This window comes from Bos mutus, chromosome 12 (assembly GCF_027580195.1).
Source record: "Bos mutus isolate GX-2022 chromosome 12, NWIPB_WYAK_1.1, whole genome shotgun sequence".
In the NCBI taxonomy this organism is placed as follows: Eukaryota; Metazoa; Chordata; class Mammalia; order Artiodactyla; family Bovidae; genus Bos; species Bos mutus.
The window spans coordinates 31,645,089-31,661,126 of record NC_091628.1 but is presented as its reverse complement, the minus strand read 5'-3'; the positions used below and the strand labels follow the sequence as shown (position 1 = coordinate 31,661,126).

Genomic DNA, 16,038 nt, shown 5'->3' with positions numbered 1-16,038 from the left:
GGTCAGGGAACTAAGATCCTGCATGCCTGGAAGTGAGGTCAAAGAAAGAGAGAAAGAAGAGAGACAGGCGAGCGTGGTTCTCAGAGTAGAATCCTGGGACTGGCTGAGTCCGCCACACCTGAAGAGTTGTTAGAGAGAGGCACCTTCTCAGGCCCCACTCAAGACTTTGGAATCAGTTTAACAAGCTCTCTGGATGACCTGTGTGCTCGCTCTGAGAGCCAGGAGCAGACAGTAGTTGTCTGGGCCCAGACCCAGACATAATGAAGCCTTCAGGGTAAAGGCCAGAGGGGAGAGGACACGGGAGGTCAGCTCTAAAAGTGGAAATAACACTTATCGCCAGAGACGGGAAGGAGGAGAAGCCAGTGTGAGCCAGCAGAGATGCTGGGCAGGAGGGCGGACCCGAAGGGGACGTGATTTCCTCCCCAGTGAGGTCATGTGGACGGCCACCCCCACCCTTTCCTGAGACGTGTACACCTGCCGAATCCATCACCCAGCTTTATCTGAGGGGAAGAGTCCAGGCTGTTCTCCCAGCTGCCTGGGGAACTCCCTCCGGGGGGGCAGAGGAGGGGCTGACATGGGCTCGGCAGGGCTACTGACCAGCGGTCAAGGGTCCAAGGGACAGGAGCTGGGCTGGGGCCAAGGGAAGGACCGGAGGAGGAGAGCAGGGCCTCTCTGGGCCCCGTGCGAGGACCCTCGGGTCCAGAGGCCGTGGGGCCAGCCTGTCTGCACAGTCTGTTGTTTGGGGACCTCTGCTGAGGAAATGTAAATATTTACCAAGGGCTTTGGTCTATGGTTTAGGAATGATAGGGCCCCAATGAGTCAAACAAACATCAAACTTTGGACTTACATCTCCTTTTCTCACATAGTCGGGGTTCTTATAAATATCCCGGGCAAGGCCAAAGTCACAAATCTTCACCACGTTGTTCTCAGACAAAAGTATGTTTCGTGCGGCCAGGTCCCGATGAATGCACTAGAGTAAAAACAGTGTCATTATCGATGCTGTCTTAATCTCATCCAGGAATTTCCTGAGCCTTCTCGCTGTTCTTAACTCGGGGACTCATGTCACATGCTTCCTTTACACGAAGGGACCAACTCTCTGTGCACATGGCGTCGCCCCAAACATGAAGCATTTCTCTCTACAAATTCAGACCCCTTGGAGGCCCCCAAGTCAAGGAGTGCCCCGAATCCTCTCTGCCCCGGTGCTGCAGGATGGCATCAGGTAAACAGAGCTGGCCGTCCATTCTCCCAGGGAGCTCAACTTCCCCATAGCCTTTTATCCTGAGCTGCTGAGACCAGATCACCACCCAGCTGGAGTTTCCTAGGAGGACTCCCCTGGGATGAGCTAACAGATGTGGAGCCGTGTACTCTGAGATTCTGACCAGTTCTGGAGGCATGCTAGGGGAAAACATGGAGCATGGATGCTGGGATCATCTAGTCTGAAACCCAGCAAGCTCTTCCCCTAGAATTAAGATCTACCCACTGGTACCCTACCCACAAGGCTTCCCTGGTGGCTCAGACAGTAAAGAATCCACCTGCCATGCAGGAGTCCTGGGTCAGGAAGATCCCCTGGAGAAGGGAATGGCAACCCACTCCAGTGTTCTTGCCTGGAGAATCCCATGGACAGAGGAGTCTGGTGGGTTACAGTCCATAGAGGTTGCAAAGAGTAGGACATGACTTAGCACTAACACTTTCACTGGTACCCAAGAGTCATTTCTCAAACCTCCTCACTCACATCAGGACAGACTAAGGAGTGTGTTGTGAAGTTCACTCTACGTTTAAGGACCTGTTGTTGTTTAGTTACTAAGTTGTATCTCACTCTTTTGTGACCCTACGGATGGTAGCCTGGCAGGCTCCTCTGTCCAGGATTTTCCAGGCACGGATGCTGGAGTGGCTTGCCATTTTTTCCTTCAGGGGATCTTCTGACCCAGGAATTGAACCCACGTCTTCTTGAGTGGCAGGCGGATTCTTTACCAATGAGCCACCAGGGAAGCCCATTTAAGGGCCTACATACTAGCAAATATGAGGAAAAGTGAACTTATAGCAAAGGTTTGTGCTTGCCCGTGTGTATATCCACACATCCAGGCTGAGCAAAGAAGCAAAACAGTGAAGAGTGAGAGCTGACCTTTCTGGAGGACAAAAACTCCATGCCTCTGGCCACTTGAAAACTGTAAGAAATCAGATCTTCCATAGTGATGGGCTGCTTGTAGAAGTCGTCAAAATCTGGAAAGTATTAAAACCGAAGCTGTTTGTAAAGGCTCTTGTCAGGCCACCAAATCCCAGTTTATTGGAACAGCATTAGCAAAACATAAAACAAACCAACAAACAGATCAGAGTTCATCTTTGAGAGCATTTCAGTCTCCACATGAATATCCAACATTTTTCCAGGCCTCTAGCCCGGTTTGCCCAAGTGTTGGGGGGTGGGGACAGGGGGCAGGAGGATGATCCATTAAGACAGAAAGGCCTGGGGGTAAGACAGTTGTACAGTTCCCTGTCAAAATTAGTAACTCTGGAAATAATCTAAATTCAAATCTTATCTCCCCAGGACATTAGCCTTTGAGTCTCTCACGGATGTTTATTAGGGTGATAAATAAGAAAAAAATTTCAGAGATGCACAGTGTGTTGTAAAAATATCTCAGACTGGAGGACAGGAAGGAATTAATACCTACCCTCCTCTTCCTCAACATCACTGAGACTTTTATCTTCCTGAAACCCGGAGCTCGCGAAGCTCTCGCTGCTGGTAACGCTGTCTAGTCTTTGTTTCTCGCCCTGCTCCAGGTCTGGCTCCATTTTTTCTTTCTTAGGCTCCACGTGTAAGGCTGCATCCTTTTAAGAGACCAAGGAAGACAGTGATGAAAGGGATGGAACAGCAGAAGGGCGACTGGGCCCTCAGGCCAGCAATTGCCTGTGTTGGGAGGATGTCCTCTGAGAGGAGGGCTAGTAAACTAGTAGCCCGGCTGCCCCCTGGGGGTGGGAAGTCTTCCACTCTTGCCTGGGCTTCTGGGTAGCATCTCAGGTGGGATAAAGGAATATGCACAGCAGCTGCTGTTCACTGAGCACTTACTCTGCGAGGCAGCACACTGAGGGTCTTAGGTACACTTTCTCATTTAATCTTTCCAACAGTTTTACAAAGTAGCTCTTACAATACATGAAGGAATACATTCAGAGAAGTCAAATAATCAAAGTCACATGCGGCTGATAGATGGCAAAGCTTGAACCCAGGTCTAGCCAACTCCATTCTGTGCCCGTAAGCACTTTTCCATCCCGTGCGCCATCTTGGGAAAGATACGGAATGATGGAAAAGGGTTCCCAGTCAACCCGAGACCACGCTTTATAATCCCCAGTGGGAGTAATAAGAGAAGGCTGCAGTTACCAATGTGTCTGGTTTCCTTGGAGAAGGAGGGAACGTGACCATTTCTTCTTCTCCCCTCCATTCAAAGATGTAGCCTGATCCTAACAAAGGCAGAAAATGCCTTTCATTCTGAACTGGGCATCTGAGCCCTGGAGTGTATCCAACTCTTTCATTAAGTGTGTGATCTTGAGCAGCGAACCACCTTGCTTTTCTGGGACTTCCTTTTCCACATCTGAAAAGCTCTATCATCTTATGTATGGACTCACAGGAGTTGTTGGTTTTGGGTGGAACCAGAAAAGATGGGTATCATCTTTAGTAATTCATCTAATTGCTGTGACTCTAGAAACAGCACTCTCAGTGGCTTCGTGAGTCCACCGTGTACCTGGCTCAGGCAGGGGTGGCTGTAGGGGGACTGGGGTTCAAAGGCGTCCCCTGAACCACCTGGCTTTGTGGCCGGGCTGGCTCCCCATCCTTCCTTGGTTTTTCCTGGAAGCATCACTACGTGGGAGTGGTCCGTCCACTAGAGGGCGTAGTGGGAGCAAGCAGAGGACAGACACGTCAGCTTCAGCCCCCAAAACCTTGGAAGCACAGAGGGTCTCTAGGCTCCTGCCCCTAGAAAGAGACCCTCTTGTGCCTGCCGCAGAAGGGAGTTAATCCTCAGAGTGAACCCCCGCTGCCATCCAGGTGACCTACCTGAGAGCAGGTAAAGAATGTTAACTCTGGTTACTGTCTGGCCCTGAGGCAGTTAGATTTGATTCTGCTCAGTTGGGGACTGAAATTTTATTTCCCACAAGATCCTTTCCAGGACAGAAGTGGGCAGGGGAAGGTGCTGGGGTGAAAAGTTCTTGACTCTTTGGCGAAGCTCCAGGGACCGTAACTCAGACTCCCCCACCCCACCCCTGCTTCCCCACTCCCGGTAAATGGTATATTTAGCTCTGCTCATTGGTAACTGTTTCTGGTAAATAAAGGTTGATTTACTGAACTTTTGGGACTCTGACAGAATCCATTGGATTTATTACAAATAATATTTAAAGATCCTAGTGAATTTATTTGGAAAATGAAATATCCCATTTCGATTCAGCCTTTCGGTTTTTCCTTCACCTTCTCTGTATATGTCTTTAGGTTCCAAATGTGAAATACAGCTGTGTGTTTTCCACGAAAACACTGAGCCCCACCAACAGGGAGGTGAATCATTAAATATAGCCTGAGAAGGAAGCAGGCTCTTCAAACAAAGGACGTACGAACGCAAACGTTCCATCCTGCCCAGGTCCCTGGGGTATTCTTGCTGGCTTAGTTCTTCCTGAAGCCAGCCCAGGATTTCAGGACTGAAGAGAAGTTGTACAACTCTCAGCCCAGGGTACCATTCTCCACTTTTTCTTATGTTTTTTTCCCTCTTCTTACCCAGGACAGTGCATGGAAAAAGTATTGAAGGGACATTAGAAGAGCTGGGTTCTTTCTCCTTGACTTTATCTTTTGCCAAGTTCATGTCCTTAAGGCAATTGCTGGACTTTCTAGGCACGTCTGTGATGTGAGTGTGGACTAGCTGATCACAAAGATCCCTTTCGGCTTTAAGATTCTTATCATGTTATTTTTCAGTTGCTAAGTCGTGCCCAACTCTTTGCAACTCCATGGACTGCAGCACGCCAGGCTTCCCTGTCCTTCAGTCTCCCAGACTTTGCTCAAACCCATGTCCATTGAGTCGGTGATGCCATCCAACCATCTCATCCTCTGTCGTCCCCTTCTCCTCCCGCCCTCAGTCTTTCCCAGCATCAGGGTCTTTTCCAATGAGTCAGTTCTTCCCATCAGATGGCCAAAGTATTGGAGCTTCAGTTTCAGCATCAGTCCTTCCAATGAATATTCAGGGTTGATTTCCTATAGGATTAACGATCTCCTTGCAGTCCGAGGGATTCTCAAGAGTCTTCTCCAGCACCACAATTCAAAAGTATCAATTCTTCAGCGCTCAGCCCTCTTTATGGTCCAACTCTCACATCTGTACATGACTACTGGAAAAACCATAGATTTGACTAGACGGACCTTTGTCAGCAAAGTGATGTCTTTGCCCTTTAATATGCCATCTGGGTTTGGGCTTCCCTGGTGGCTCAGACAGTAAAGAATCTGCCTTGCCATCATCTTTTAAGATACGAGAGACTAAGTGATTTGTGCATGTCTGGGTGTGTATGGAGGCGGGGGGAGGGGGAGAGAGAGAGATGGGGAGAGAGAAATTTATCAAGATGACTTGACATTTAGATAGATGGCTAGTAGATTTAATGTCTATCACTGCACACAGTGGATCAAATAGTCTCTGTGCTTGCCACAAAAAGAGTGTGATATATTAGCACAGAAAGAAAGAGGTTTTTTTTTTTGCTTCCTTGTTGTCTCTCTGCTTTATGGGAGTGTCATTGCTTTACAATGTTAAATCAATTTCTGGAAAAAAAAACTTCTTTTAAAGGAAAAAGCAGAGACTGTGTTTTAAGCTTAGTCATTAACGGTGTTGACTGAGGAAAAGCACAACCTCAAAACTGTGAGTCAGGTTTATTCAGTGTCTTTCTGAGGACTGTGGTCTGGGAGTAGCCTTGCAGAGAGCTCTGAGGTGGTAGGGGAGGTCAGTTTACACGTGATTCTGGTCAAGACAGTGCGTGCAACCCAGAACATACACAGGTGGAAGGCTGCTGCTAGTCCCAGGGAACAGATACCTTAGTTAATGGTTTCAGGGCTTTTCTGACTAGGAGAGAGAAAAAAATACGGGTTCCTAAAAAATTTCTCCTGTGAAAATATGTGACTATCTGAAGGCCTGTTCTGCTAGTTTTCCCAGGGCACAGATTGCCTTATTTCTAATCTCCACCTGAACTCCTTTCAGAGTGTTCTAAAGGTCAGCAAAAGATCCTCTGGAGGAGGAAATGGCAACCCACTCCAGTTTTCTTGCCTGGAAAATTCCATGGACAGAGGAACCTGGTGGGCTACCATCCATGGAGATGCAAAGAGTCAGACACGACCAAGCAGCTGAGAACAAAGGTGAGTGGCTGCAGTGGCTAATGACTCAGTCCTTGTAGAGCCAGATGGGAAGCTAGCAACATTTCTTTAGTTGGCAACGGAAAAATACATTTTCTTGTTTTATGCTATTATTTTTGTTGTTCAGTTGCTCTGGTTGTGTCTAGCTCTTTGCAACTGCATGGACTGCAGCACATCAGGCTTCCCTGTTCTTCACCATCTCCTATAGTTTGCTCAAACTCATGTCCATCAAGTCGGAGATGCCATCCAACCATCTCATCTTCTGTCACCCCCTTCTCCTCTTGCCTTCAATCTTTCCCAGCATCAGGGTCTTTTCCAATGAATCAGTTCTTCCCATTAGGTGGCCAGAGTATTAGAGCTTTAGCTTCAGCATCAGTCCTCCTCATGAATATTCAGGGTTGATTTCCTTTAGGATTGACTAGTTTGATCTCCTTGCAGACTAAGGGACTCTCAAGAGTCTTCTCCAACACCATAATTTGAAAGCATCAGTTCTTTGGTGCTCAGCCTTCTCTATGATCCAACTCTCACATCCGTACATGACTACTAGACATGACTATGCTGCTATAGCCTGAATGGAAACTCAATTCTTTGTTGAAAAATCCCCAACCCAGAAGTTCCTTACCTTGTTGAGAAAGAATAAGGCCCGTTTGCTCTTGAGATAGTTGGAGAGATTTCCATATTTGCAGTATTCAACAATCACCATTAGGGGCCCTGCAACCAAAGCGACACAAGCTCAGCCAGTCGTCTGCCAGCTTCGGTAGGCCTGGAGGTCTCAAACCGGCTTGTTTTTCTGTTAGCAAGTTCTGGGGGAATCCCTGGTTTGGGAAGACCCCTTGGAGAAGGGAATGGCTACCCACTCCAGTACTCTTGCCTGGAGAATCCCATGGACAGAGGAGCCTGATGGGATACAGTTCATAGGGTCACGAAGGAGTCAGACATGATTTGGTGACTAACATTTTCTGGGAGATGCTTAGGAGTGAGATTTCTTTTTCAATTGAACCTGAGAAAGAGTTTAAAAATACAAGAGTAGACATGGGGGAGGAGTATGGGGAAGAAGCAGAAAAAAAGAAGACTAGTAGAAGAGAGAGAACTTTGAGGAGGGGAGTTGGGGCAAGGTCAGGGCTCTGCCTGTGACTGGCACCACCCTCCCTGCCCCCAGCCTCGGGACATCAGCCCCTTCTCCCAGGTCCTGTCTGGCCTGACTTCTCTGCTCTCCCCCTCCCCTCCCCTCCCCAGGGGCGTCTGCATGGAGACTGCCTTGGGGCTTTCAAGATCGAAAGTGGGGATCAGCCAATTTATAAAGGAAGAGAAGATAAATATTTGAGGCTCAGTAGGCCACACAACCCAGGAGAAGGGAATGGCAACCCACTCCAGTATCCTTGCCTGGAAAATCCCATGGACAGAGGAGCCTGGCGAGCTACAGTCCATGGGGTTGCCAAGAGTCGGACACGACTGGAGTGACTAAGCAGCAGGCCACACTTCTATTCAAGTCTGCCTCTGTAGCCTGAGAACGCCTTGGATGACACCCTTGAGTGACTGTGTTTCAACTTTACGAATGCAGGGATTTCAATTTCATAACATTATCCCATGTCACAAAATATACTTCTTTTGCCTGCCCCGCACCACCCCCCCCTCCAATCCCCCAGCTATTTCAAACAGTCAAATGAAGCCCACAGGCTGACCAACCGTGGTTTGCCAACTTCTGGTCAAAAGAAGCAAGAGGGTTGGGAAGGGAGGAGACCCCAGAGCTGCACTGCGGGTCCCTGGATGCCCTGAAGTCTTCCCCCAGGCCCCTCGGTCCTCCCCACCACTCATCCAACCAGGCTCAAGGCCTTGGGGAAGAACAGCATCAGGTTCTGGATCAAAGAAGACGTGGTCCCAGAGGGGCTCCGGCTGCGGGCCCTGCCCTGGGGGAGGTTGGAAAGGCCTGTGGGAGTCTCGGTCCTGACACAGCCCAGTCCCTGCACTTGGCCCGGGTGGGTGAGGCCTGTCTGAAGGCCATGGCTGGCCCCTCCTTCTCTTGGGATCCTGCCTGGAGCCATCCCTTCCCTTGGAGGAAGCTTCCGGAATGCCCACCTTCTGCGAGTTTACCTCGGCTCCCATCATGGGTGTCCTTCTGGGTCTGGTTCATCAGAACCAGACGGGTCTCAAAGGGAGTCCTTCTGTTCGGAACCTTTAAGGTAAGCATCCAGGGAAGGCATTTCCAGTATGGGAGCCCCTTCCATCCTGGGACAGACTGCTCCGGACCACAGCAGGCCGTCTTCCAGGGGGTGGAGGGAAGGGTAGAGGGACAGAGAAGCTGCCCTGGCATGTGAACCCGGAGAAGAGCAGCCCCCCCTCCCACCTACCTCCTTGCTTGGTGCAGGCTCCCAGCAAGTTGACGACGTTCAGATGGTGGCCGATGTGGGTCAGGATCTTGAGCTCGGTCATCAGAGCCTTGTACTCGCTGGCCGTGGCCCCCTCTGTGTGAGGGGTAAGGGAGAGTTAGGACGACGGGACAGTGGGGCTCTCTCCTCGAGGGCAGCCCGCCTCCCCTCGGAGGTGAGCGGCGCTCAGCTCTCACTGCACCGACTTCCCCACGCTCTACAGAAAGGCCGGTCTCCAGCCTGTTTTCACTCCTCCACCCTCTTGAGCCAGCATCCTCTGGGCTACAGTGAGGCTGGAGTGGTGTGGGGTCAGTTACTGGACATCGCTCTGGGTGGACCGGGTCCCGGAGGGTCAGGTGCTGACTTGGAGCTGGGCACCTGGTGGGAGCGCCCTGTGGGAACGCCCTCCCAAGGCTTCTTTCTGTCAGAACCAGGCCCAGCTAGAAGCTTCCAGGCAGAGATGTGCCCACATCTCTTTTTCTCACTTTACCCACTTTGAGAATTACAAAGGAGAAGCACAGAGGGGCCTGCAAGGGCAGAGAGGCCCCTTCTGTAAACATCTCTGCTGTGTGTTATGTTTTCCCTGTAACCTCTTCCTCCCTGGATTCCTCAAGGTTATCTCAAGTCAGGAGGGTCCGTAAGCATCTGACTTCAGCTTCATTCTCAGAGATAAACAACGTCAGTCTAAGAATTAGCAGAGTCTAAGGCCTAGATTAACTTTGTCCTGTCTGTCTGTTCTTATTGCTTAACTTACAAAGCATAAAAACTTTCAAATTATGTTTAGAAGTTTAAAATAAGTCATATTGGCTTGCTTTAAAATATTTCAACAGTATGATGTTTATGGAGTAAAAAGTGAAAGTCATCCCATCCCAACCCAAGTTACCTTTTTTTTTAAAAAAAAAAAACCCAGTTACCTTTTTAGAAGTAACCACTGTTAATCACTTGGAGTTTTAGACCGTTTTCTATGCATTTATAAATATATGTAGCCAATCAAAAGTCTTTTTTGTTTGTTTACATAAATGGGATCATATATTAAAATATAAAAGCAAATTTGATGTATATAATTTGCTTTCCCCCCTTTTAAATGTGATGGACTTTTCTCATTCTTTTAAGTTGATTAATGGCATTCCTGACATTTAGATGGTCTACAGTTGTGTTTTGTTTTTGCCGTTACAAATATTCTTTAATAAACAGCCTGTGATCTTTGTGCCCGTGTGCGTTTCTGTAGGACGGTCCTAGAAGTGAGTGGAAGGCTGTGCGTTTCACATTGTGGTGGATATTGGAATGGAATTTCATAAGCACAAGTCATTTTTTAATAATAACCAGATAAACACTAGAAGCCTCCCAGTGGAGTTGGGATTGGCTCAGAGTAGATGCTCAACAAATATTCGTTAGACAAATAAACAACATAATTACTCTTCTCATCTCAGACATGGGCTTAAGGCCCAGAAAGGTTAAAGGTTTTGCTCAAGGGCACTTTGAAAGAGCTTCTGAGTCATGGCCTTTGTTTGACCTTCTGCCTTTCCAGTGTCTCCTAGAAACAGATGGCCAACCAACTTAAACAAGAAAGCTTGAATGAAAATAGTGTTTTAGTGATGTTATATAGTGGGTGATTTGGCAATCTCTCTCAGTCAAGGCTGCTGGCTTAAAAAAATGATAAGCCTTTATTAAGATATTATACACACTATTTTTGTATTGCATAGAACAGATTCTCTGGGCCTTTAAAGAAAATCTCAAGTCAGAATTTCCCCCTCAAATTCATGCTTCCACGCCCTGATGCCCCTTTGGCACAGAGGGAAAACCAGGTTCTTTGGCTCAGATTTTTCCATTTATAGGCAGGGCTATGGCTTTTATCTTGGGTATATAATAGACAAGCATGGGCAGCTGATTTGCCCCTTCTAGCATCTTATTCCTCAGCTAGTTTTGTCTCCCTGTGTGTGATCATAAGCAGGGAGGCAAAACTAGCTAAGGAATAAGATGCTTTCAGATTTAGTGTCAGCTTATCTCAAGGCTGGATACCAGCTTGCCTCCAAAACACAGACCAGAATCATTTTCAGGATTTTGGAGCAATGGATCATTTCTAGAAGGCAGCCCTTCTGTAGCACTGAGGTGTGTGTGTGGTCAGGGGGATGAGCGTTGTACCCGAACTCTTACTTTTGCATGGCTGAGTTGTGTGGCCTTGCAGAGGCTACTTAACCTTTCTGGGTGTTGGTTCTTTTTCTGCAAACTGAGATAATAAAATCTACCTCACAGAAGCTCTAGAGAGAAAAATAAGAAAAGTGACAATTTCATGCAATTCAAGCTACCATATTAAAGTATATAGGGTTGGCCAGAAGTTTCGTTTGGGTTTTTCCATAACCCAATACCTTGTCTGGTGCTTTCTAGCATAGAAGATGTGTTGATGCCTTTTCTCTTTAGACCCTGGGATTGGGGCTGTCCAGGGTAGGGTGCTGGAATGCAGGATGATCTCAGAAATGCCTGTGATCATCTGGGTAGTTCCCCTTGAACAAATCCTCCTGTTTCATGGATGCAAAAGTCCTTTCTCCTGGCTACCTTCAGGCTCTTTGTAGAGCTTTATCAGAGCCGTCACTCGACAGGCTTTTGAAGTGGAAAATATCACCACACGGGGCTTTCTGCAGTGACGGTGTCAGCGCTGGATGAAGGTGAAGGCTTTGCCGTTCCCGCCCCCCCCTCCCCCCCCGCCCCACTCCAGCGAGTGGGTCTCTCAGCTGGACTCTTTGCCAGCTACCTGCTTGGCTGAGCTCAGAGCTTCCTGTGCCTGAAAACCCCCTGGCAATGTGTCAGCAATGTTGGAAAGCTGAAAACTGCCCTGTGGGCTTTCAGTCCTGTTTCTTTCGGTTTGGGAACCTTAAAATGCATCGAAGTAACATGACCATTTCATCACGATGAAGAAGTGTTTACTTTAAAGCAGAGGTCCCCAACCTTTTTGGCACCAGGGGCCAGTTTTGTGGATAATTTTTCCATGGACTGGGGGCAAGGGGAGGAGATGGTTTCAGGATGATTCATGTGCATCACATTCATTATGCACTTTATTTGTGTTATTACTACATCGGCTCCACCTCAGATCATCAGACGGTAGATTCTGGAGGTTGGGGACCCCTGCAGTCGGGAGCTGTGTGTCTTGGAGATGTTTGGTTTATGAGATTTTCAGTGGTTTTCATTTTCACTCTGTCTTAGGGTGGTGGTCGTAAATCGCTTTGTCATTTGACCACCTCCCAGTGCTTCACAGAGTGATAGTATTGTCAACGTAGAAAGATAATTTGTTTATTTGTTTTTAAATCTCTAAAGAGGAAATGTTTTATGGACAGGACCTGATCCTATAAAATAGCTTGACGTTCTGATCAACTCAATTGTTCTAGCTTCATTGTCTTTATGGTGAGCTCAAGCCCCAGCTGAGCCTTTGAGATTAGACATACAGCCAAGTTTCCATTGTAATGTCATAGCGGACTGCTCCAAAAATTCATACCTGTGGTTACTGTGAGCTTAGGTCCCTGGTAGCCTAGAAGAGTTTGAGACGTGGTAGGAAAAACGTCTTTGACGGAAATCATTTTCCCATGGATACTGCTGGACTGTTTCACTTACAAGGTTTATTTTGAGCTCTTGGTGGCCTCATGGAAAGCTCCAGAGGTCAAGGGTCTTCCAGCAGAAGAAAGTTATGTGGCCAGAGCAGACACGGCCTCTGTCTGCTGCTAGGCCACATTCCACGAGTACCAACACCCAGGGAACGTAATGGGGAAGTTGAAAGCCCAGTTAGAGCATCCATACCTTTCAGCATCTTTACAGCCACAGTCCGGCAGGTGGGTGATTTCTTGATGCCGAACGCCGATGCTTGCACCACTTTTCCGAAAGCCCCTCTTCCGAGTGACTTGCCTACGATGGAAAGAAGACGGTTTGTTTGCCAAGGCAGCAGTATCGGTTGAAGTCTTTTTCAGGAAGAAAGGGTCTTTTCCCTATGTGTGTATGTGTGGCATGTAGCTTTGAAGGGAATCTCCAATGAACAGACCCCAAATGGGTTAGGGACACATTTATGTGGTAGTTTCCTTCCAACTCTTTACTGCACGGCCATGTGGCCCGTGCCCTGTACAGCAAGGCTAGGACCTTCCAGGACATTTGGGGGCAGCTGTATGGCCCGTTTTCTTTTGCACAGTCCCTCTCCTGGGGGAGAGGCTACAGAATCTGCAGTTGGTTTTTTCCATTGTCTGATAACATCATTACCACAAAAATTCCCCTATGTTTAAACTAAACCCCTTTTCTTGCCACTTAAGCTTATTTCTTCTGACCCGTGTTTCAGCAAAGGGAACAAACCGACAAGGGTGGTTACTGCTGTTGGCTATAATGATGCGTCAGAGCTACCGAAAAATCACTTAAGGCATTTCTCAGACTTCCTTGCCAGGCAGAATATTTTTAATGTGTCTTTACATGATGATTACAAATCTTTGTGGTTCAAAACATGCGCCCCTCAACCCTGGGTAGCAATTAGTTTCACCACAGAGAGGTGGTTGCCAAGTGCAATAACAAAGTTTGAGGTTTCCTTCGTGGTTCCCGTGGTATGTTATGTTCTAATGACTGCTACCACATTTGTTTGTTTCCTTCACCCTTGAACGAAACCACTAGACTCAAAGGGGCAAGGACCATGCCTGAATCTTCCCAGAACTTGGTGCATGGGGCATCAGGGTCCCTGTGCATTAGTACAGAAGGGAGAGGTGCATTGGGGAGTTTGTGAGATGCTCAAACCAAGTCTCTTACAGTCCTAAGTTAACTGGAGGGGCCCGTGGGATACACAGCTGAACAGTGCTCTGTGAGGAGGCATCTCCCCCCTTTTTTGATCAGTGCTTCCTTCTGCATCTCCAGGACACAGGTAGCTGACTCCAACCTGTCCAGTAGGAAACCAGTACCCCTCAGTCATGGTATGGCAGAAGAAAGAGTGAGCCAAAGAAGTCCCCTTTTGTTCTTTGGGGGCAGAGCTGTGGAGTAGGGGAAGCCAACAAAATGCTTCTGATGAAAATTAAATCCTGGTTCTGTTCAGTTCAGTTCAGTCGCTCAGTCGTGTCCGACTCTTTGCTACCCCATGGACTGCAGCATGCCAGGCCTTCCTGTCCATCACCAATTCCCAGAGTTTACTCAAACTCATGTCCATCGAGTCAGTGATGCCATCCAACCATCTCATCCTCTGTCGTCCCCTTCTCCTCCTGCCTTCAATCTTTCCCAGCATCAGGGTCTTTTCAAATGAGTCAGCTCTTCACATCAGGTGGCCAAAGTATTGGAGTTTCAGCTTCAACATCAGTCCTTCCAATGAATATTCAGGACTGATCTCCTTTAGGATGGACTGGTTGGATCTCCTTGCAGTCCAAGGGACTCTCAAGAGTCTTCTCTAATACCACACTTCAAAAGCATCAATTCTTCTGTGCTCAGCCTTCTTTGTAGTCCAACTCTCACATCCATACATGACTACTGGAAAAACCATAGCCTTGACTAGATGGACCTTTGTTGGCAAAGTAATGTTTTTGGTAGTCAGTGTTAATTTAACACAGCACCTCTGGCCCCACTTCTTTCTCGGTCTGTTCTGATAATGTGTTTTCAGTGAGCTAACTTTCCTCTCCCCCTCCCTTCCTTCCCAAAGGACACAGTTTGTTATTTGTTAAGATTCTTGGAAAGTTTGTTATGAAGCTCTCCTTGTCCTCATCCCACTGGAACCTTTATACTTGCATGCACAACTCCTCTGTATCAAAGTGTCCTCACCTGCCTCAACTTAGAGTCTTCCACTGCCCACCCCCCAGCATCCAGTAAGGACGTGGGAAGAGCTCTGTCACATGTCATCAGAGGCGTCTCCCTGCCTGGGTCTCACGGGGACGCTGGTAAGATGACACGCCTCCCCGGGTCAGAGGGGTACCTGTCGTGCTGACAGAGATCCTCCTCCCAAGGCATGCTCGTGGGCCAGGATACAGTCTCTGCTTCCTTCTTCAGATCAAAGTGTCCAATAAATAGCGAAATCAGGGCTTCTCTCTTACATACAAGAGTGTCAAGTGGACCCTGAAATGGGATACGGGAAGCACGCTGGCAGATGCCTTCCCCAGATTTGTAAAAATTGGTGTTTTCTGATTAGAGGCTTAATCCTTGCTTTCATAGGGTAAAAGAACACCTTTTTTTCTGCATCACCTTCTATTGTCTCCTGTGAAAATTGTCCTGAGCCTGAAACAGGTAAAGAGCATCTCTGTCTTGGGTGCCTGTCCACAGACTCCTGTTTGTCTGGGGCAGGCCGCGTCTTTTTCATCCCCACATCTCCAGCCCCCACGCATTCCCTTCCTTGTCAGCACAAAACACTTCCCGTCTTCCAATGGGAAGGTGCCCTGTCGGACATGACGTCAACTTCTGTGGGTTGAGGACTTTGCCCTGACCGGTGAGAACGAGCCTGTTCTCACTTGACCTCCTTCAGATTTTTCATTTATTCTCTTGGAAGTTGACTGTCGCCTCGTAAAACAGCCTGAAGCTCTTACAGGCTCTTTAATCGTCTGATACATTGCGGTCTTCTGGCGGACCCACAATTCCAGTGTCAGGGGAGCCCTGCCACGCTGGACTTGACCTCGCTTTGTCCTTCTTTTCCCTTAATCCTCCTTGGTGCTACCTGGATGCCACTAGCTAGCTTGGAAAAGTGCTGGGTCATTGTTATGGAATGGAATACTACCGGGATCTCCTCTGAGAGGGACTGGTTAGGGTCCCTGGACATGGAGGGTGGTTGGGGAGAGCAGAGCAGCCTGGAGCTGAGCCCTTCTTGGCATCCAGGCTGGTTTTCCAGGAGGCAGAAGCAGCCCAGGCTCAAGCCACTCACCAGATTTCAGACATCCTGTGTGCTTTCCCATGGTAGGTAATTCTGACTTTATCTTCCAATGGGAAGATCCCCTGTTTGACATGATCTCAACTTCTGTGATAAATATACAGGAGTTGAATTTTCTCCCAGCCAGCTTTGGTGAGGAATCACTAATAAAACAAGTTTCTTTAGTTCTAGATTCCAGGAATTTCAGTGGTAGCAATACTCTGGACCCAACCCCAGCCCTGTCTGTCTCTCAGATGCTATCAATTCCAGCTTCTCTCACCAGGGCTGCGGGTTGTAACCCAGAGGGAAGACACAGCTGAAATCAGAAGCCATTTGGTCTGTGTGTTTCTCTATATTTGTAACCCATTATTACTCTCGCATCAAACCAACTTTTCCTCTTCATCCATCCAGACATCATTTTGGTTACTTTCACTTGTCAGACGTGACTTCAGATTGTTCTGTTATCTACTTGGCTTAAGAAA

General features: G+C 48.0%; 1 protein-coding gene across 1 annotated transcript in view; it reads right to left on the bottom strand.

Annotated features, from left to right (window-relative positions):
• Positions 1-16,038, bottom strand: part of FLT1 (fms related receptor tyrosine kinase 1) — a 208,410-nt gene that overhangs the window by 21,617 nt on the left and 170,755 nt on the right. Inside the window, exons 19-24 of the mRNA XM_005902171.2 lie at positions 12,511-12,615; positions 8,707-8,820; positions 6,981-7,069; positions 2,667-2,823; positions 2,123-2,220; positions 848-970 (exon numbers count right to left, since the gene is read on the bottom strand). Of these exons, the coding sequence (XP_005902233.2) occupies positions 848-970; positions 2,123-2,220; positions 2,667-2,823; positions 6,981-7,069; positions 8,707-8,820; positions 12,511-12,615 (686 nt within the window). The remainder of the gene's footprint in view (positions 1-847; positions 971-2,122; positions 2,221-2,666; positions 2,824-6,980; positions 7,070-8,706; positions 8,821-12,510; positions 12,616-16,038) is intronic.